Source organism: Tasmannia lanceolata, unplaced genomic scaffold, assembly GCF_043159265.1.
Source record: "Tasmannia lanceolata isolate RefF3 unplaced genomic scaffold, GAP_Taslan_0.1 ptg000003l, whole genome shotgun sequence".
In the NCBI taxonomy this organism is placed as follows: domain Eukaryota; kingdom Viridiplantae; phylum Streptophyta; class Magnoliopsida; order Canellales; family Winteraceae; genus Tasmannia; species Tasmannia lanceolata.
Window position 1 is genome coordinate 17,061,604 of NW_027518680.1, and position 23,652 is coordinate 17,085,255.

The 23,652-nt window shown below is 40.0% G+C and overlaps 1 protein-coding gene across 1 annotated transcript in view; it reads left to right on the plus strand.

The window, feature by feature from the left end:
• Nucleotides 1–15,594, plus strand: part of LOC143866392 (uncharacterized) — a 56,842-nt gene extending 41,248 nt beyond the window's left edge. The window contains exons 2-3 of the mRNA XM_077375960.1: nt 6,844–7,259; nt 14,470–15,594. Of these exons, the coding sequence (XP_077232075.1) occupies nt 6,844–7,259; nt 14,470–15,594 (1,541 nt within the window). The remainder of the gene's footprint in view (nt 1–6,843; nt 7,260–14,469) is intronic.
• Nucleotides 15,595–23,652: the final 8,058 nt, after the last annotated feature.

Below are 23,652 nucleotides of genomic sequence, written 5' to 3' on the forward strand. Positions count from 1 at the left end.
CTTGCGCATACACCCTCAAAAAAATGGTGCAACCGAGAGAAAATTGCGATACCTTCTTGATATGGTCCACACTCTACTCTTTCAGATGCATGTTCTAAAAAACTATTAGAGCGATGTCATCCTTACAGGGTGTTTCCTGGATAATTGACTGCCATCTTCGGTTTTACACCCTCAAAAAAATGGTGCAACCGAGAGAAAATTGCGATACCTTCTTGATATGGTCCACACTCTACTCTTTCAGATGCATGTTCTAAAAAACTATTAGAGCGATGTCATCCTTACAGGGTGTTTCCTGGATAATTGACTGCCATCTTCGGTTTTAGATGGTTCTTCCCCTTTCTCAATCTTACATCCTCAGGGAGGATCCATCCCCCATCACTCCACGCGTCTTTGGTTGTGTCTGTTTTGTTCGCAACCTCTCACCAGGCCCGGATAAATTGGATCCTCGGGTGGAGAGATGTGTCTTTCTAGGATACACTTGCACCTAGAAGGGTTATCGCTGTTATAGTCTTCCACTGAAGCACCTATATTTTTCCGCCGATGTCAACTTGTCTGAGTCAGTCTCCTTTACTGCTCTTGCTAAGAGCAGTAACGTTGAGCCCGCTTCTCAAACTCCTCTCCCTCTTCTGGTTTTTCCTAACCCCTGTGGGTTCCCCCTCTTCTCCATTGTTGCTGCCTTCGGCTCCTCCTCTTCGCTCGAAAGGTCTATCAGAGGCGTCCGAGGTCAGATGTCCACCACCCTGTGCCCGAGGCGGCGTCTTCTCAGCCGAAGATAGCGGCTCTTCCATCATAGGTACCTCTTTTACCCTCTCCTGATGCTCCTACTGATTCTTCGATTGTATCCCGTACTTGGTCACCTACGATTGCACATCCTATTTCCTCTGTTATTTCTTATGATCATCTCACTCCTTTGTTTCACAGCTCTATCTCGTCCTTGTCCTCTATTTCTTTGCCCAGGTCTGTGCTCGAGGCCCTTGCACATCCAAGTTGGCGTGCTGCTATGGATCTTGAGTTGGCCGCTCTTTAGGCCAATCATAATTGAGATTTGGTCCCTCTTCCTCGTGGTGCTCAGCCCATGGGTTGTCGTTGGGTCTTTGCCATCAAACATTTGCCCAACGGGACAGTTGAGCACCTTAAGGCACGCTTGGTTTCTAAGGGGTATACACAGACATTCGAGGTTGACTACACAGAGACCTTTTCCTAATTGCCAAAATTTCATCTGTGCGATTGTTGATCTCCCTTGCTGTCAACCGAGGATGGCCCATTTCAGCTTGATGTCAAGAATGCCTTTCTCCATGGAGACTTGACTGAGGAGGTGTATATGGAGCAACTTATTAGATATGTTGCTCAAAAAGAGATGTCCTCCTCAGTGTGCCGACTGTGCAAATCATTATATGGGCTCAAACAATCTCCTAGAGCATGGTTTAGGAGATTCAATTATGCTAATATGCGATTTGGTTTAAAGCAATGTGCGGTTGACCACTTAGTATTTAGCTAGCAATTTGATGATAAGCATGTCCTTCTCATAGTCTATTTGGATGACATTCATTACAGGGAGTGACACAGTTGGCATACAGAGGTTGAAAGACTTCCATCAAAAAGAATTCTCCACGAAAGACCTTGGGCGTCTACAATATTTTTTGTGGATTGAGGTAGCTTACTCTAGTAGTAGTCTCTCACTGTCACAGAGGAAGTATGTATTAGATCTACTAGTTAAGACAGGTTCTATGGGTATGAAACCAGCTGTTGTTCCCATTGACCCAAATACAAAGCTGCATCCAGATGTGGGAGACTTGTTAGATGACCCTGGCAGGTACCGACGGCTAGTTCGGAAGCTTATTTACCTCACAGTTACTCGCTCAGATATCTCATATGCAGTGGAGGTAGTTAGCCAGTTCATGAGCGCACCACGTACCACCCATTGGGCTGCTGTGATTCAGATTCTTCGCTACTTGAAAAGCGCACCAGGAAAATGCCTGCTATTCAAGAAGCATGGGCATGAAAAGTTGGAAGGATTTTATGATGCAGACTGGGCAGGGTCACCAACAGATAGGAGGTCTACTATTGGGTATTGTACCTTAGTTGGAGGTAACTTAGTGTCGTGGAGAAGTAAGAAGCAAGACGTGGTAGCCAAGTCGAGTGCAAAAGTAGAATACCATGCCATTTCACATACAAGTGGGGAACTTATCTAGTTGTGCCCCCTCCTATCTGAGATTGGCTTCTCTTCCTCATCTCCAGCTCAACTTTATTACTATAATAAGGCTGCTATCCACATTGCCACCAACCCGACTTTTCATGAGAGGTGGACTGTCATTTCATATGTCAAAGAATCCAAAAGGGGGAGATATGCACTACTTTCACTAGATCAGTGGATCAGCTAGCTGATGTTTTTACCAAGTCCTTGAGTAAAGCTAAGCTAAATGATATTTGTATCAAGCTAGGAATGTATGATATCTACATTCCAGCTTGACGAGGAGTGTTAGAGGTGTATATGTGCCTAAGGGCGGTTTAGTCTTTGTACTTTTTTCACTCTTATATAAATACATAAGTGACAGGGAGCTTCTCCCTAACTCACTCATTTTCTCTCATTCTTCTCTCTTCTCTCATCTCACAACAATATATATAGGTGCCCAACTTAGGGTTACATGTACAAAAACAACAATACCCTTCAACACCATACATGTAAAGACCAAAATACCTTCAACACTCTCCCTCAAGATGGAGTGTATATACCATACAACTCCAACTTGTTACAAAGAAAACTACAATACCCTACAAAAAACTATAATACCCATCTAATACCCATACACGGTGAGTACAATGGCGAGATCAACGGCCATAAAAAAACCAACAGTTTCAAGAACAATTGTGTCCAGAGCGATCATCACAGAGCCTCCCCCTGAATCAGAACAATAGCCAACTGATTTGCATACGAAGAATCAGAATGGAAGCGTCTCAGCTGGGAAACAACAACGAACCACCAACAAATAAGCACCCTAAAGGGGCGCACAACCAACAACGACGAAGTACCACGAGGGGACATCAGCTGAACAACACATCGCCAATAGAAAACGAACCCTAACCACAGAAAGGTGCGAGGAATCAACAACCAACCAACAAACAGGGTGATATAAAATCAGCCCACCACAACAAAATCAACAAATCAACAGGGTGATATAAAATCAGCCCACAACAGCATGGATCAACAGATGATGGCCAAACAACCTATTCTAATAGAACAATAACAAAGCCGAAAGCAACGCAAACGACCGGGGGTATAGCCAGAAACAACAACAAGGTCGAAAGCAACGCAAATGGCCATTCATATAGCCACAAACAACAACAAGGCCGAAACCAACACAAACGACCACAACCACATCAAATGTGTAAATTTACGCAAAGCAACTACACACACCATGTAGAAGCACCAACAATGTGGATTGCAACGCAAACCACTACAACCACAACGAAGGCGTAAAACTATGCAAAGCAACTACACATAACATGTAGAAGCACCAACAAGGTGGATTGCAATGCAAACCACTACAATTACAAAGAAGGCGTACTACGCAAAGAAATTTCACATCATGTAGAAGCACCAACAAACATGACTCTTAAAGCGAGTCCACCAACAAGACAAAGCATGGAAGGAACCAACTAACAAGGCGAACCATCAACAAAGAGGGCGAAAGTACATCAGCCCGGAGTTGCCAACAACACAACACTCCATCCTTAGAATGACATTTGGCTTAATGCCTTCAACTTGCATCGGAAAGGATGATTTCAAGGAGCCACATCGCTCTCGGACATTTCATCAAACAGTTGGCATGCACCTCTCATATCAACACAACGATTAGGATGGAGTGGAGAGGGGAGTTCAAATCATAAAGAAGGGGGTTGAGGGAGCTAGAAAGAACCCAACAGGGGTCTAAGATTTAGGGATTTAGGGAGATAGAAAAGAAAGGGATTTATGGATTGAGAAAACAAAAAAGAAATGTGGATTTGGGGCAAAGTGGGATGAAGTTACAAAAGGGGATTTGCTTATTTTTGGATATTGGGTGGATGGATTTACAAAAGGTATTTACAAAAGGGAAATGGAAATTTGGGATTTACAATGGGAATGGATTTTTGTTAGAAATGGAAGAGTTGGTTAGGGATTTGGGATTTGGAGTTTGGAAATTTGGAAAAGGGTTATGGATTTGGATTTGGGGATTGTGGATTGGGGATGGAAAAGGGAGAAGAAACCAATTGAAGTTGCTTACGGAGGGATTAGGGATTTGGGATTTTGGATGGAGAATCCAAGATGGAGAGATTGAGGAAAGGGTGGAGATTTTGGGGATTTGGGGTGGGATCTGGGATTCGGGTTACGGGGTTTTGGATGTAGAGAGAGAGAGAGAGAGAGAGAGAGAGAGAGAGAGAGAGAGCGATGGAATTGGGTTAATCTAAAGTGGAGGGGGGGGTTACGCAAGAGTATAGTTGGGTTGGGTGTCGAGTGGAGGGGAGAGAGTATGGTAATGTGCAAGGGGTAAGAGGGAGGAGGGGTTGACGTCAAGTGGAGAGAGGGTCTGGATTTAGGGGTATCGCGGCAGAGTGGCAGGGGGGTATCTGCGCAAAGGGGGGGTTACGGTACTAGGGGTGGGATTACGGGGAGGAGGGAGGGTAAGATAGGGGTGTGGAGATGGGGCGTCGTGTGGAGAGAGGCTAGCGGAAAGCGAGGGAGATATGGAGAAGGACGGCAAGGGTAGAGATAGAGAGCGTGGGAGAAAGGTAGGGTTTTCTTCCTCTTTCTTCTTTCTCTCTTTTTTTTTGTGATTTCTTCAATAAATCAGATCTGCTCTGATATCATGTCAATGTGAGAAGATAAGAGAAGAAGAAGAGCGAGGGAGAAGATGATGAGTCTGCATTAAGGGAGCTCACTTGTAATATGATATATAGGCACTCAACTTAAGGTTACATTTACAAAGATAACAAAACCCTTGAACATACATCTAAAGACCAAAATACCCTTCAACAGGAATTAAGGCAGGAAAAGTAGAGGAGTATTGTCTAGATAGTTTACTTCATTCGAAGAAAGCGATGGTAGCTTCCACTAGGTCTGTCTTTATAATATCCCAGCAAGATGAGAAGAAAGTCTCTCTAGAGGGCTGTTGAAAATTGCTTCTTTGATTTCTTTCTCCGAAGGCATTGTTGTTAGCATTTGGTTGTCCTCTTTAGAAATCAGAGGAGGAATGAGATGGAGCAAATCTGAGTCCTTCGTCACTCCCTGATGCAAAGAATTCACTTGCTAGGACGTTGATGCTACTCCTATCTGAAATCCAGTTTCCCTCATATTTGATTTTAGAGATACCTCCAAATTTCCTTTGGTGGTGCAACAAAGCATGGAAGAACCTGTTGTTTCTTTTACCTTCCTCGAGCCATTTCTCTTTTGATTTTTGCCTTAGGAAGATTTCATCACGGAGGATGGTTTCATTCAGTTTACATCTAGCTTTGAAATGATTATCTGAATTGGCTTAACTCATGTTGGAGAGGTGAGTTGATTCTACAATGAGGACTTCATCCTCCGCTCTTTTAATATTTTGGAACAAATCTCCGTATGTCTCCTTGTTCCACAATTACAGAATTCCTTTTGTATTTTTTAGCTTGAGAGATGGGATTTCTAATGGTTTGCCATCCACTGGAAAGGACCAAGCCTCTGCCACGACCCAAGGTTTAGCGAGATGACTCATGTTTTCCTAGATGGCCCAAACTTTCCCTTCTTCTTCCTTTTCTTTTCATTTTTTTTCTGGCGATGATTCTTCTTTTTCATTTTTTCTGGCATCAATTCTTCTTTTTTCTTTCTTTTTCCTCTTCTTTCCCATTTTTTCCAGCATCAATTCTCCTTTTTCTGCTTCCTTTTCTTACTCTTCTTTTCCATTTTTCCGGCACTTTCCATTTTTTCCAGCATCGATTCTCCTTTTTTTTCCTTCTCTTCTTTTCCAATTTTCCTGTGCTGATTCTTCCTTTTCCTTCTTCCTCCTCTTTCGAGTTGCAGAGATGGAAAACATGAAAAATCAGAGAAGAAGATAACATTTTTCTATGCTTTATTTGCACTTGAGGACAAAATTGTCTTTTGGATTGTATGGCTCTATAAAGTAGGGAACCGAAATTCAACCACCATTCACTGACAATTTCTGAAATTTGACACAATTCTCGATATTTTTCCAATTTTTTTAAGCAATAAAAAACCTGATTTTTATTCCAATCGAAACAAAATTGTTCACATTGTGGGGCTCTTTTAACCAGCACATTGCCAAAATTCTTGTTATTAGTTGTTTATAAAAAGGCCAGAACTAAAACAGATACTTCACTGCCAAAGAAGCACCACAGAGACTTTGATGACAAAGAAGCACCACAGAGACTTCACTGACAAAGAAGCACCACTTCACCTTCATCTACTACCCCACAAAAAAAAATTAGATCACCTTACTTAGAAACTATTTTGAAGCCTGATGAAATGCCAAGAGTCGACATTTGACTCGGATCTTCTCTAATATAAATACTATTACACCAAAATAAAGAACAGAAGCAGCATACCAAATTTCCAAAAAAAAGGAATAAGCTACTCTCACTTTGGGGTCTTTCGGTCTTTCCAAATACAACAACCCAGCAAAATTAACTCACGCCAGAGATAGATGTAAACTACGCTCACTTATGTTCTGGAAGTTACATTTTTCTAGTCATAGCATGCTAACAATCCACATGTAAGTTGTTAACAGAATGAAAAAGAAATGAGAAGCCTCCCTTAGCCTAAACAGCTAAGCATTCTTCTCACTATTGTATAATTATTACTTGTGTTTGTTACAGATATTGTTCGAGAAATACTATATATACGTCCAGCTTTCACACGGAAAAGAGATGAGAAAGGATTTTCTCCATTGCATTTAGCATCAAGCAAAGGGCACTTGGAGGTAACGAGAGAGCTTCTAAGAGTCGACTCAGACCTCTGTTTACTAAGAGATAATGAGGGAAGGACACCCCTCCACTCAGCAGCAACCAGAGGGCGAGTTTCCATCCTCAAAGAGATCCTCTCCAGAACCTTCGAACCAGCTTGGATGCTAACAAAAGGGGGAGAAACTGTCCTACATCTAAGCGTGAGGAACAACAAGTATGAAGCTGTTCAGTATTTGGTGGAAGCGCTTGACATTAGAGACCTCATAAACTTGCCTGACAACAACGGGGACACCGTGTTACACCTCGCAACAGCTGCAAAACTCCCTATGGTAATAATCTTTTAAAAATCTAGGAGCACTTTTAGTTCACATGAGCATGGAATGCAACAGTTGGGATGTTGGGAATCTGAGCATGCTAAGAGTTTTTTAGTCCCTTTATGGGGTACGAGTTTAACTGTACTAATAGCCATGGCTAAACACATCCCATACTTTCAAGGAGATTATCAGTATGAAAACTTTCTTGATCTCATTGCAAAAAAGCCGGGTTTTACTGACTAAACAATGTCCACCATCCACCGTTAAAAGTAAAATTTACTGGTGGGTTTTTAAGGACAACCGGTAAATTTATGCAAATTACTGGAGGTCATCAAAGAGCCCGCTGCTATAAATCTACTGTAACAGTGATTTTTTGTGATTGCCGGTAAATGTACAATGGCAATACCCGGCTTTCTTGTAGATGGAGCTACTAACAGTCACCGGTCGATTTGTCCTAATGATCACCATTGGGGCCTGTTAACTTACCAACTTCTCCAAAAGCTTAAGCTGTTGGAGAAAGGCGTTATTTATCTTTTATACTTTAACACTCCCCCGCACGTGTGGCCCACTTGGCAAACACGTGGCACATGTGGTCCCACTTTGGGCCAACCATCGCATGTTGATTTTTGCTATCTGGAGAGGTTTGAACTCGAGACCTACCAACTTCTCCAAAAGCTTAAGCTGTTGGAGAAAGGCGTTATTTATCTTTTATACTTTAACAGGGCCATTGACATTGATCACAACTTGATAGTGTGAAAAAATTTGACGGGCAAAATCAAATCCGATCACGTGCAAAGAAATGGAAAGATAATAAAGATGCAAACACATAATCAAACAGATGATATATGCGATTCTGAAATAATGCCTACGTTAGTGGCGCAAGAACTGATCTTCCGCTATGAGAAAAAAGAAAATCACAATCATTTCTTCTCTCTCAGTCTAGACCTTGCACTTCTCTTCAATAGAGAAATAGCCAAGAGAAAAATCTCTTCTTTTCACAACAAGAGAAAACCAATAGAAAATCATATCTTTCTCTCTTTTCAAAAATGACAAATTCTCTTCCCTCAACACCAGTAGCTTAAAGTATTCCATGCCTTACATAGACTTGGTCTCCCTCCTATGGTCCAAATAAGAAAACTTCAAGAAAAATCCCATGTCCGATCCCCCTATCTTTTTTTCTTAATAAAATAATGAAACCTACATCTCACACTCTCACTCCTAGTCAAATTAATATGGGTCCACTCAAGTTGTATGAAATGAGATACAATCCCAACAATCTTCACCTTGACTCGTTTCCTAGCTTGATGTAGATCTCAGCCATGTTTCCTAGGTTGAAATTTAAGGGCAAGGTGTATACAGATTTTTCACACTTTAAGGGCCCGTATGGATACGCGGATTTTAGAATCTTGGATTTCCTCAAAATCCTGAATGGTAGACAAAAGAAGAAGGAGACCAGCCGTCGTTTTCTGATTTCTCGCCCTTCTTTCTGTTAGCAAGAGAGTAGGAGATCATCCCATGTTTCCAGGTTTTAGAAATCTCAGGATGGGGGAGGGATTTCTAAAACCTGGATTTCTTACTTAAAATCTAAGATTCTTCACTGTCTCGAGAATCACCCTTGTCCTAAGTGGGCCGTTCAATCCGTGTTGGACCGGTCGATATACCAATAATAAAGTATCCAGTCAACTGGAGGCCCCGAAGATTCTATGGGAAATTGGACATGTCGAATTTAGCTGTAGAACGTAGATCGAAAACCACTATGCCATAACAGCAAGACTCATTTGCACCTGTCTCGTTCGCTTTCGCTCAAGTGAACGGACAGGTAGGTCAGGTTTGTCTGCTGCTGCTCATATGAGGTTTCTTATTTGCTCGTCAGAAGATACGGATAACGGCTAAATAGGAAGTCAAAAGCACCGACCGGGCTTATGTGCCTTATAATAACTCTGATATACGCTCCCGTCTACCCCAGGAGCTCAGCTCAGGTTAGGGGTGTAGGTGAGCTCCCCACCCTGATGGATGATTTCTACTACCGACTATTAGTTTCAACTGCCTAGATAACCTCTTTAGTTCGGGATTAACCAAGCAAAGAAAAGCCCTAACCTAGGTTGGGCGCTCCTGCGCCATTATTTGGTTTAGAGATGGGGCAACCCAAAACCTTCATTATTATTAGTAAGATAGGTTGCCGGCGAGCCTTCTTTATATTTATCTCTAAAGAAACGAGCCTTCACTAGGCATCGAGGCTAGAAAACCTGCAAAGATATAAAGGGAGATGAGGAAATGAGTGACACATGCTCATTAAGAGATTGAACCCTCATGATCAAACGCTTGCTGAGAGAGAGATTTCTAAACCTAGGTTTCTTACTTAAAATCCAAGATTCCAAAGAGAAGCAAAATAGATGGCCTACTTCTTCTCTTGTCTCCCATCCAGGATTTTGAGGATATCCAAGATTCTAAAATCCACATATCCGAACGGCCCCTAAGACTCTCAAAGAACTCAAAGAAAATTGAAGAAGAGGAAACTTAAGGTGGCAACGGAATTATGAAACCATTAACACATCAACACATGAGTGGGCTAGCACCTAAACAAGTGCTAGCAGGCCCTTAGCTGTATATGACAGCTGGCCTGAGCTGTCACTTAACTGACTCATGAAACTCACCTATAAATAGGTGTGCGGCTAGGACTTTTAGATAGTTCTTGATTTCTTGAAATGTAGTTCTGTCAGTGTTTTGGAGAGCTCTCTAAGCTCTTGGGAGAGGAAGCTTCCCTCCATTTATGAGTGTATGAAGGTGCCTTCGATGTAAGAAACCTCTCCATCTTTTTGTTTCTTTTTTAATGTTATCATTCAAGTTCTGCAATTTTGTTTAGATCTGAAATTCAAGTCTGAGTTTTCTGTCATGTGTTTGAGATTCTTCTTCCTTAGTTCAAGGTTTACATTTTCTCTTACATAATACAAGTTTTCCTCTATCCTAAACTTATAACTAGCAAGTTTCTTTGAGTTTCTATGGAATTAAGTCAAGGAAGCCATGATCTGAACTGAACCGTGAATAACAGTTGAGATCTGCTGAAATTTTAGCTTCAATCTTAAGTTTCCTTCTTTATTTGCAAATTGCTTTTCTCATCCGATCTGTAATCAGACCAGATTTGACTTCACTCTTCCTGGAATTAGCTTCAATCCTAAGTTTCCTTCTTTATTTGCAAATTGCCTTTCTCATCCGATCTGTAATGAGACCAGATTTGACTTCTCTTCCTGGAGTAGCTAGCATGTGCTCTGCTCCTTTTCTTTTTTATCAGTTGGATAGTCCTATTAAGGTTGTAGAATTAAAGTGTTCTAGACCTATAAACAAATGCCACCCCCTAGTATGTGCCACTTTCCTAATCCAAAGATAGGAGATTTAGGAATTGTTGTTCTCTGTGTACTTAAAACCATGTAGGAGTTTTTGACAGATCCAGCTGCTATGATTTGGCCGACACTTCGAATTTATTGCCGACTCACGTGTCCTACACGACACGCGTGTCCACACGTGTCGACACTCCTTTGGACACTTTTACTTGTATTGCTGGAAGTGTTAGACAAAATGTGGGTGTGTGGACATGTTTTTGTATCATGTCAAGTGTGGCATTCTTTTTTTTAATTGAATATTGTGTTCACCTCATTTGGACAACTCGTATCCATGTTGAAACTGGACACACGAATCCATCTCAACAAATCATGATTACGCATACTTTCTATTTTAACCGTGTCCCCATTTCTAAAGTTTGGGGGTTTGCCGTGTCCGACACTCCGTGTCCGTGTCGACACACGACACTCGTTTCTGTGTACACAAATCATAGTCCAGCTGTGTCATTGCTTTCTCCAAGTGGTTCTAATGCACAGATCATAGTTCACAATTTTTTACCCACATAATTATCTATCAGAGATATCACCAACACTTACCAGTCCTAGACTGAGAAAATTATGTAGTTCAACTGTTATTCTGAACTAGCTTAAACTAGTGGTGTATGTGCTCACTTGAGAATCCCATGTTTTTTTATCACAGGATTGTTGAATGTCCTGGCCAAAAGCCTTAGAGTTTGAATACCTGCTCAGAAAAATTAGTTGCTACTTGTCATTACAATTAGTAAATCAAAAACACTAGTTGTTCCAATTTCCTATTGGTTATGATACAGACTTCTTATTCCAGTTGGCTCCTTTTGAACATCTGCCCAGTTTCTTCTTTCAATCTCATAGGAGGTGACCTGTGTTGCCCATAATCTTGTTCTAATGGCCTTATTTTTGGAACTGAAATTTAATTCAGTATTACCCACAAGTAAACCGTAAATAACACGTTTCAACTTCAACTTGTTCTAAACTAAATAGAACAGCCCAGTTGCTTGACAGATTCTCCAAGAGAACTTGTATTTCCTTTGCAACAGTGCAATGGAATTAAGCTCTGACAGTGAGTTACTCAAACCAGTCAGTTAAGTTTACTAGACCGGATTATGTCATAATATTTGCTCATACTGCTTTCTTCAACCGAGTGACATACATATCATACAAGAGCAGCAGATACCACTTCCAGAGTTTCCAATGCTCTTCTTGAGACAAAAGTTGGCTTCCATTCAGCGCCCTACATCACGTCACTACCGGTCTACTATATATTTCTGCAAACAACCATTGCCCTTTTGAAGAACTAGCTGTACACAATTGAATCATCTTAGTTCTAACTCCACCTGACTCAATCAGTATATCTAATGCACACGTGTAGCTTCTCTGATTCAACTCACCTAGTCAACTCAGGAGCAAGATCTTGACCTGTTATCTCCACCATTAAGAAATATCACCCCACGCTCGTATGTTGCGTACAAACCCACCTATGGCTAGGGGTACAACTTGGGTCGGGTTCAACCTGGAAAAAGTGAAGTCGGGTTGGGTTGAATTGGGGTTTGGGTTGAGTTCGGGTCGGGTTTGGGTTGAGGGTTTTGGCAACCCGACCCAAGTGAAACCCGTCATTTTTTATGAATTTTTTTTTGTTAGCTTAAAAACTCTGGTTGGGTCGGATTGAAATCGGGTCGGGTTGGAAAAATGGGTTCCTTCGGTCGGGTTGGGTTGAACCTCGTCGGGTTGGAAAAAAGGGCTCCTCGGGTCGGGTGGGTCGGAACCGGTTCGGGTTGGAAAAAAGGGTTCCTCGGGCCGACCCAACCCGACCCGAGTTGCACCCCTACCTATGGCTCAAGTACGGAAGAGACCCTCTACATTTGCACACGACTCCGTTTCTAATATTTATCCTTCGAGGTACTAGGAACACCAAAATTTATTGCCCCACTAGATGATCCAATCCTTCACACTTAGATCTATTAATTAGAATTATGCAAGTGCATGTGATTTTCATGGCACTGCCTAGTGTAGAATGGATGCAGCCCTTCGAGTCCAATTGGCTTGGAAACACTAAACTCTTCTACATATTTGGGACTTACTTTATACCTACTCTATCGAACATCTTGAACTTTACTATCCCAATTCGTGTGGTGTCACAAGTGCACCTGTCACCTGTGGATAAAACTATTGCCCTTCTCTCATGGAATGCATCAAAATATTCTCTCATGGAATATGAATATACCATTTTGAAACTAGAATCTACTCATCATAATGACAAGTATGATTGCCTGTTGAGAAAGTGGGAACATCTCCTACAGTTTTGCTCCACTCATTTGTCATCGCCACCAGTGTATTTCCAGTACCGCCATCGGACTTGTTAGCTAGCTTTGGACAATTCCACTTGATGTGACTATAACCCTTGTAACGCTACATGGCTTTTTCTCCAATTTTTTTTTTTTTTTTTTGAACTTTTATCTTTTTTCGCCAACCTTTAAGTCCCTTTGATTTGACCTTCCTCTTTAATTTTTTACATGAACAATCAATCTATGCTTTTGATCAGGCCTCATAATTTTATACTACAATAGTGTTTCGCGACTTCTTCCAACTTCACTGTATCATTACCTAAAAGTAGCTTATTCACCATATTGTTGTACAAATTAGGAAACAACATAAGAAACAGTAAGGCAGTGTCATCTTCATTCATCCTTTCATCAAAATTGTGAAGTTGATCCACAAACCTATTGAATATATTTATGTGTTTTAGAAGATTCTTGTCCTCCTAGATCTTTAGCTCATATAAATGCCACTTCAGATACAATCCGTTGGTCAGAATTTTTGACTTGAAAAGCTTTTCCAATCTCTCTCTTTTCCCGCACCAATAAATCTAAACATCCTTAGATTGATTCCACAACGTTTTGAAATCACAAAGAAATATTTAGATGATAAATACATCATCACAGACCTCTACCTCCAACGAGAATTTCCTAAACAAGCTTTCTACCTTTTGTTATTCTTCTTTGATTAGTTTGATCCAACAAACATGATGCCACTTTGTAAAGAAAAATCTGACAGGTAAAAACCGATCCAAACATCTGCAAAGTAATAAAAAGATAATAAAGTTACAAACACACAGTCAAACACAAGATATAAGTGGTTCGACAACAATTACTACATTCACAAGACAAAAAATGATCTTTCACTTTGAGAAAGAAATACATTGGGATTAACCCAATCCACAAACCATACTGCTTTCGCTTCTCTCTCAACCAAGAATCAACAATTCTCGTCACAAGAGAAAATCTCCTTACAACTAGAGAGAAAAAGAGAAAGAAACCTCTTTCTCTTTTTTAACAAAATACAAACTCTCTTCTCCCACCACCGCTACCATAAGGTATTCCATGCCTTATACGGTCTAGGTCAAAACTAAAGGATGATTCAACACTAGTCAAATTAGGAATAATCCACTTAAGTTGCGAGTAACGAAACACAATACCCTACAATAGGATGATTATAACCCTTTTCTACATAAGGAATGTTTAAAGTTTCATAAAGAGTAGGGAAAATGTTGGTTTCAAATAGATGTAATGTCCCTCCGGCATCTAACCAGGACTGTGTGGGTCACCTTGTGATCACCCACCAAATTTATAATCCCAACCACGTGTAGCATGTGGGAACAAAGGTCTACTGATAGCATCAAATGCTAGAAGTGATTGTTCAGAGAGCCGGTTCCTATTAATATATCTCTTGTTTTGCTTGTTTTCACTATTCTTTGCAGATTAACCCAAATTCAAGTATCTGAAAGTTCTGTATTCCCATAAAAAATTGGGAAACGTTGCCATCATAATAGAACTGTTTTTTTTTTTTTGGCACAGATGGTGGAGTACCTAGTCAGCAAGACCAATGTTAAAGTCAATTCCTTGAATGAAAGTGGATCCACAGGTCTTGATATCGTCGAGAGTGGTGCTAGCAAATCTGGTGCATTCAAGCTTACTTCCATGCTGGAGAACGCCGGTGGTAAGAGAAGCACTAATCTGCCACCCAAATCGCATGAAATACAAAGAACCATGGAAACCTCCTTCAAAGGGTTCTCTCAACAGAATTTGAATGAACGAATATTGCCATCGAAGAAGGTTTCTAATTCATTAAACAACAATTCGCATCCCCAACACATTACCCGAAAAAAGCAGATCAAGGTCCAATTCGAAGGGCTCCAAAATGCCCGAAATACGATAACAGTAGTCGCTGTTCTCATTGCCACCGTCGCCTTTGCGGCCGGCATCAACCCGCCGGGTGGTGTCTACCAAGATGGAGCATTGGCCGGAAAATCAACTATGGGAAGAAATGCCCCTTTCAAGGTGTTCATAGTCAGCAACAACATGGCATTGTTTTTGTCACTTGGCATTGTCATCGTCCAAGTAAGTATCATACCTTTCCGACGTAAATCGATGATGAAATTTTTGGTAATGACACATAAGGTCATGTGGATGGCTGTGTTTTTCATGTCAATGGCTTACATAGCAGCCATGTGGGTGATCATACCATCTGGGAGGGGAAACAAATGGATTTTGGTGGCTTTGACATCAGTTGGAGGTGGCTGTGTGGGGTTTGTTTTTGTGGCTTTTGCCTTTTTGCTATTTAGACATAGGCTAAGGAAGATAGAGTGGAGGAAGAAGAAGGAGAAGAAAATGGTTAGTCAAGCATCTACCAACTCAGACATTGAGAAGAAGAAGAAAAATGTCAGTCAAGCATTTACTGACTCAGACATCGAGATGGAGTCAATAAAGCTTAGTCAAGCATCTACCAACTCAGACATTGAGAAGAAGACAGTAAAGTTCACTCAAGCAACTCGGACATTGAGACCACTGAACCGTTGGGCTATCATATGTATTAGTTATAACTGTAGTCGACCTTGCAAGATGCGAATACGTGTGAATGTTCCTGTATGCGAGTTCATGGAGGTTGTATGCACCATAGAAAATGCTTCCTCCTATTTTTGAAACTAATGATATTCACGGGCTATTGTATAATACAATTGATTTTAACTATGGGAACTTTTCAGAAGGGCACAAACTGAGAATAAGTACTGTACTTCATCATATATACATGACTCCATGAAATCCTCGGATTAAAAGTACTGGTTTTCTCTCCTCTTCTCATTCAATATATAAATATATATTAGTGGGACAACCCGTCCAATGCATGGGAGTGAAAGTTATTTGAGATCGAAAAGAAAGCGTGAGGGAATGAAAGTTGAATAAAGAACAAGCAGACGAGTTGAAAGGTACAAAGTTCATAATTTTTGTATCAATGTCAGTAAGCTTGAAAGGTTGATGCAGCACCGTGAAGAAAAATTGAGGAAATGGGAGAGAAATAGACGAAAGGGGATAGAATTAGAAGAATAGGAGAAGAAGAGACGAAAATAACCAGAAGAATAGACGAATTTAGGGAGAGAAGAGAAGAAATCAGAAGAGAGAAGAAAAAACCAGAATTAGAGGGAGAAGAATCTTGATTCAATATCAATAATCATCAAAAGTTTACAATAAAGCTGTAAAGAGGCCTATAAATAGTCAATTAATAACCTAAAAGATAGAAACCTACTAAAATAAGAATTCCTAAAAGACTAAACTTTCAAATTCTAAATAACATGAAAAGCAAACGCCTAAAAACTAAATAACATGAAAAATAAATGCCTAGAAATCCTAATAGGCAAATATGCCACTTATTGGCCTATTATCTGCATCATTCTCCACCGTTTGAAAACGAACTCGCCCTTGAGTTCTAGTCCACCTGGGTCAAAGATGTAAACAATCCACTGAAGTAGTAGAACGCGTAATCCGGCGAAAGCAATCATGATGTCTAACACTCGAGACAATCGGGAGAAACATCTGCAAGGTCGGCGGAAGAAGAGGAAAGAAAGTGCCCATTTAGACTCATGCGAACAGAATCTGCGTTGGAGAAGTAAACTATCTGGGAAGATCGCAACCTATTCCTCCTGGATCGGCAAAATAGCTATGGGCAGTATCAATCCATGATCAGCATCAAGATGATCATCTTGTGCACTGAAATCGGCGTGCTCAACCTCCATAATCATCTTGATTGGAGGAGAAACAATGCTATCAGTGTGCTCATGTAATGATATGTAATCGACATCCTCAATGATCAGCTCGTGCTGTGTATGCTCTGGTAATGCCTCAACAATCTGGTCACTCGGCTCGAACTCAGGCAATGAATCAGCCTCACGTGGATCTGCCACAGTATCTGCCTCAGAAGAGTGAAGCTCACTCTCTAGATGATCGACAATCGGTGCGGCAGAAATCTCAGAAGCATCATGCGCAACGATGTCGATATCAGCAATCAACTGAGTCTCTAACTCTGGATCGGCCATCTCAGAGTCTGAATCTGATGGAATCAAAGGCTGAACATCAATGATCTAATCAATACTAGCATCTGGATCCGTAAGAATATCAACAAAGGGTAAAATGGATGAAGTAGTGGAGCGGCTTTGCAAATCTGACTCACGCATGCGACACTCTAAATTCTCAGCTTCAATTTTAGCTTCACGTGCACGACAGGCTGCTGCTTCTTGTTCACGGCGAGCTGCTTCTTCTAGTCAAGCTGTTTCTTCACACTTCAATCTCCGTAGATATTGGAGCGTATAAAGAGCCATAAAAATTGATGAACATCCTTCCAACAATAGATTGGAGGCTCGCTTCTTCTACGACTGTACGTTTCCATATGGTCCCATGAGCATCGTGCTTGTCGTCGTACAGTTTCTTTAGCCCAGTAGATAGTCGGTTGGGGTCTGTTCAGTTGCTCGTTTGAAACGGAAACGGAAAAGAAAATGGGCATATTTTCCGCGGAAACGATGCAAAGTAGTTGTTTTGTTGTTCATAGAAAGAAAGAGCAAGGAAAGCGAAATATTGACGTGGAATCCGTTTTGGCTTACGTGTCCATCCCATTTCCGCCCCTCTAATTCCGACTAAAAGGCTCAGATTTGCTCTCGTTGCCGCGGAAAATCGTCAAAGTCGCATTTTGAGTATAAAAAAAAGACACTCTTCACGAGAACAGAAGCCCTAACCTCATCTCTCTCGCACGCCACAAAGAAGCCCTAAAAAAACTTCATCTTCTTCCTCTCGTCGGCGGAAATTTTCGTTGCTCTCTCTCGCATGGCGAAAATCTCCACTCCTCGTGCGCTCGTCCTCGACAACAAACATTTATTCCTCGTTCTTATGCCCTGATCTTTATTTTTTGGTGCTTGAATCTTGTTTTTTTTTTTTTTTTTTTTTTTCATTTTTGGCCTCGATCTTTGTTAATGAAAAAAATCAATCTTTGTTAATGAAAAAAAGTGAAAAAATGTCAAGAAAAGAACCCTTGATCTCTTCTCTTCCCTGATTCTTCTTCAATCTTTTTTCTGCCATGTTATCCAGAAAGTTAGAACCAATGATATCTCTCTAAGAAAAAAAAATCTGACTTTCTTACCTTTTACACACTCCCTCACCATCACTCCAGTGTTTTTGAGGAACAAAAAAGATTAGTCCTTCAGGGATTGAGGTCAGGGCAGTGATTACTATAAGATGAAAGACAAATTGAGTGACAAGATTGAGGATCAATGGGAGTCTTTTATAAATGGAATTGGGCATGGGATCTTAGTTCAGCTTTTCAGTGAGGAGATCGATCCAAGTTAGTTTACAAAAAGCTTTTTTTTTTGTTCTCCTTTCTTCTTTTTTTGTTGGGTTTTGAGTTGTTTAAACTTTGAATTATATATTGGGCATGAAGGTAGGAACTTGTGGAAATAGGTTTGGGGTTCAATCTTTTTTTTTCGTTTTTGGCTTCAATCTTTGTTAATGAAAAAAAAAAGATTTTGGCATATGATTTTTATCTTGTTATTGTAATGATGGATGTGGTAGCCAATGTTCTTAGTATTCCTTGTCTCTTCTTGTTAATCCATTGGTTTCGTTCCCTCTTTGTTGTTGGTTCCATTATATTGCTTTTAAAATCTGCTTCTTAAGTTTTTTTGAGTATTTATTTGTGTTGGTGGACTATTTGGTAGGGCTTAGGGGGCGTAACTTGCTTTATATGTGGTAAAGAACATTTCCTGTGTTTCTTTTCCGTTTCTTGGCAACTGAATGCACATTCCTGCTATTTCTTTTCTGTTTCCTGGCAATTGAATGCGCACTCCTACTGCTTTCTTAACAGTTTATTTTTCTTTCCATTTCTTTATGCCACGTCATTCCCTTTTCTTTTCTGTTTCCTTCGCGCAACTGAACAGACCCTTGGTGATCATGGCCATTGTACTCAAGATAAGCATCTAGAGCATCAATCCACTGTAAACATGCATCCTCTTAATAGCTAAAGGGAGTGCGTCCATTCCAATTGCTTTCGTTGTACCTATCAAAATATGGGATAAATGGTGGAGCCATTGGGATCGGCGTCGAAAAAATAAAATCAATTGTATGATCAGTCTGTCATGTGAAATGGAAGACACTGCTTTTCGCGGATCTCAGATCGGACTCCGGGATGGCTCGGATCAGTGGTCGGACCAAAATCGACGGACGCCCAAAGTTAGTCGTTTTAGTAGTTGCACTAATTGCTGATTGCGAAGAGTGGGCAGGATATACTCTAAAAGTTGTCACGAACAACTTTCGTGTTAATGACGAAACCCAATTTTGAGCAGAAATTGCCCGAGTGAAGAGAAAACTAGATGGGAAGAGGAGAGAGAAAGTCAAGAGAGAGAGAAACTTTTTTTCTTTTTCTTTTTCTGTTTTTTTTTCTGGGGGTGTCTAAAGGTAAAATAGATGGGGTTAAATTGGTGTATCTTAAATGGCAAGGGGTGCCCAAGAAGAAAGTGGGGTGATAATATAAGACTTTTTATTACTTGTCACATGACTACTTGTAAAAATAAGTGGGTTGACTGGGAAAACAAGGGGGTGGAGATCTGTTGTTAAACATCTTTGTTGTTATGAGTGGAGAGAGAGGGAAGACAGAGAAAGAGAAAGCACCATTCCCTAGAAAGGAAAAGTTGATGTCCCCAAGGAAAAGCTGATGTGACCACTAAATATTCTCCCACAAGAATCCTAGGAAATTTGTTTTACTAGCAACTAAACGGAGAAGGAATGGAGGGCGGGGTTACCTTATTTATGCCCACTCTTTCTTTTATTCATATGGGGTCACGTGGGCAACTAAATGATTACCTTAGACAGAAACCTCAAATACCAATATAATTCATACGAATAGAGGTGGGGACCACTAACTTGAGATAAAATAAGAAATAGTAGGCAAGGGGTAGTTCCGTACTTCCGTGACCTTCACCACCACTTCCGCAGCAAGAAGACCAAACCCGAACGGAATAAAATTTCAGCCGTATAGTTCTCTAAGTGGAGATGATTTTGCGACGGGATTGATTTGGGAGATGGTGGCAGAACTTCCACGTGATGTGTACGGCACTAGTGGAGAGCACGATCACGCCCGAAAGGAGGCACGCTTTTCAATAATTAGGACCACGCAAATCTGTGATTACCACCAATCAGAATAATATTTAAAGATAACTGCTCGGCTTTGTGTGGTACGGTGATCGAAATTCGGAGACTTCGCGTGATGGCGATTTGCGGCTTGGGGGGGGAGTTGCATTGTGATCGAAAGTTGCTTGGATCTTTGGCTCTGATACCAAATTGATGCAGCACCGTGAAGAAAAATTGAGGAAAGGGGATAGAATTAGAAAAATAGGGGAAGAAGAGACGAAAATAACAGAAGAAGACGAATTTAGGGAGAGAAGAGAAGAAATCAGAAGAGAGAAGAAGAAAACCAGAATTAGAGGGAGAAGAATCTTTATTCAATATCAATAATCATCAAAAGTTTACAATAAAGCTGTAAAGAGCCCTATAAATAAGGAATTAACAACCTAAAAGATAGAAACCTACTAAAATAAGAATTCCTAAAAGACTAAACTTCCTAATTCTAAATAACATGGAAAATAAATGCCTAGAAACTAAATAACATGAAAAATAAATGCCTAGAAATCCTAATGGGCAAATATGTCACTTATTGGCCTCTTATATGCATCAAAGGTATTGTGAAACTACCAGTTAATCCAATAGCTTACCTGTTGGAGAAGGCGTTATTTCATCTTTTATACTTTAACAGGTACGAAGTTCATAATTTCAGTATCAATGTCAGTAAGCTCACTATAAGTGAAATCCACTCCTAATTAAGGTCATATACCCACCAATGTATCAATTTTAGTAAGCTCACAATACGTTCATAATTTCTGTATAAAGTTTGGGATATTGAACAATGGTTAGCAGTCATTCACGATATAACCACTGAATCACAAACCAACATTTTTATAAAAAACAATGACAATTATACCGACGACATGCAACATCTGGTTAAGAGCATAATATGTCCAATCTTTAAATACGACAGTACTGCCATTTTCATCATTTACTGGGTAAAAGATACAGAGGATTGGTAGTTGCATAGATGCGAGGAAATACTTTGACTAAGCAGGCATATATAAATACCATTTTCATCATTTAATAAGCATCTATGTAAAAATGTAAAAGTTACTAATAGCCATCTCCAAGGCCACCACAATTTTCTTGGAATGGATAGTACTATGAGATACGTCCATATGTGATTCCGTGTCCTGTGAGATGGGTAGTACTGCTAGATATGTCCATATGTGATTCCATATATTCTGTGAAAGGTGGACTTAGAGCATTGGCGTCTGACAATTAATTGTGCACACAAGCTTAGCATTTTTTCATAATTGTTCAAGATGGGAATTAGATCAGACTCATGCATTTACCTTTCTATCGATAGGCTTTGAAACGTACACCACAAAGTATAGATACTTCTGTAAAGTATCGATAGGCTTTCCTATTCAACTAATTCCATGAAACCAAATTTGAAGTTGTTACGAACCAGAATCGGTTTGCAACAGATTTGATCTTCTTAGAGGGAAGATCAGCCTCTTGATCCACTTCGAGGGAAGGATCAGTCCTCCTTTGTGCAAATGACACAATTTCTAAGATATTTTCTTCATTGATTTCTATAATGATAACATGTGCTTATGTAAAGCACTAAATGATAAACATAGAAAGATCTTATTATAAGAATAAAAATAACTACTTAAAGACTATCCTAATCTAAATTAGTATCCTAATCTATCCTAACTACTAAATATATCAGATCTGGCAAGATCTGATCTTATTCTCTAAAATATCTAATTAATTTATTGCACTCTAAGTGGGACCTAACTAGGCACCTAACATTCCACCCGCCTTGAAATCAACTATATTTAGTAGTTAGGATAGATTAGGATACTAATTTAGATTAGGATAGTCTTTAATTAGTTATTTTTATTCTTATAATAAGATCTTTCTAGATCTTTCTATGTTTATCTTTTAGTGCTTTATATAAGCACATGTTATCATTATAGAAATCAATGAAGAAAATATCTTAGAAATTGTGTCATCTGTACAAAGGAGGATTGATCCTTCCCTCGAAGTGGATCAAGAGGCTGATCTTCTCTCTAAGAAGATCAATCAGTTACGAACCGAATCGGGTTCGTAACAATTGGTATCAGAGCGGCACGATCCGTTATCATGTCGAAGCAAATCGAAAGAGCAATGGATTAGTGGGATGAGAATATAAGAGAGATCCTAAGGCATCTAGCTTCTATGAAGGCCAAGTTCAACGAGATAGCATTAACGTTTGGCGTGAAGTCAGAAGAACCTCCATGTCTGATGGAAGAATTGAGCGAGAGCACCGTCAAAAAGCCTTGTAGAATAAAAAGGAAACGAAGAAATAGAAAAAGAGGAGAAAATAAGAAGAGCGGTAGACATTATATTGAAGAGAAGAAGCCACAAAAGAAAGTCGTTGCTGATCTTCAGCGTCGTCGAGTTCGACGAGTTCATCTCCGGAAAATCAGTCATTCCTCTCAACATGTCCAACACCATCAAGAAGATCCTCATCCAAGACCATTCGTGCATCCAAATCTCAATTATTTCAAAAAAGCATGGCAAAAGAGCTTTGATGAACGACATGATGAGATTCGTTTGAAGATGGAGCTGTCACGACCCTTGATGATGACATGCGAAATGATGACTAATTACAAGACGAAGGGAGGAAGGAAGGGACGCAAGATCTCATTTTTCTCCAATCAGTGCTTAATCTTCAACCTTGAGGACAATGTTGATTTCAAGGCGGGTGGAATGATACGTACTTAGATGGGTCCCACTTAGGATTTAGCAATATCTAAATTGTCTTTTGATATTAGTGTGGTTGCTGGCAATATTTTTAGTAGTTATTAATATTCAGTAAGAGATGGAGATTTGATAGACTCTTAGCATATTGGCTACTCTTAGAATAGTAAGCTATTATTCAATTAGGAAGTAGATTTGCGTAGGATTCTTTTTGTGTAGTAAAGTTATTTAGGATTATGGGATATAAATAAGCTGTAATCTTCTATTTCATCAATGGAGAAATTATTCTATAAACTGTGTTCTACACAAAGGAGGATTGATCCTTCCCTCACTCGAAGTGGATCAAGAGGGAGAAAATAACATTCCACCCATCTAGGTACGCCTCGTTTGCCATGTTTATACAATGGCAAATTAAGAACCAAATGTGGTAAAAGAGGAATTGGTGAATTAAAACTAAAGAATTATGAATAGGGTTTTGCAGTGATTCTACCACAGATAGAGAAATTGATTATTTCATCAAAATATATACACCTTATGGTGGCTAGTAAATTAGGGGAGTTACCAAATCTTTCCGATGAAGTCCACGTCGAGTAAATGGTTTTACCAAGTCAGGGCATGTTCGGCAAGGCTTCTCATTCTCACCCGATTAAATGGGTGAGAAACGGAGTGATGAGAAACTTTAGAAACGGTTATTTATCACTTTGTAGAATCCTATTTTTTCGTTGAAAAAGTAGGCAAAATTTTAGAAACGGACCTAAACGGGTCAAGTAGCCGAACGAGATTTTAGAGATATTTTTGGCTTTCCTCATTCTACACCGCTAAAAAAGGAGAAAATACAGGAAAAGAATA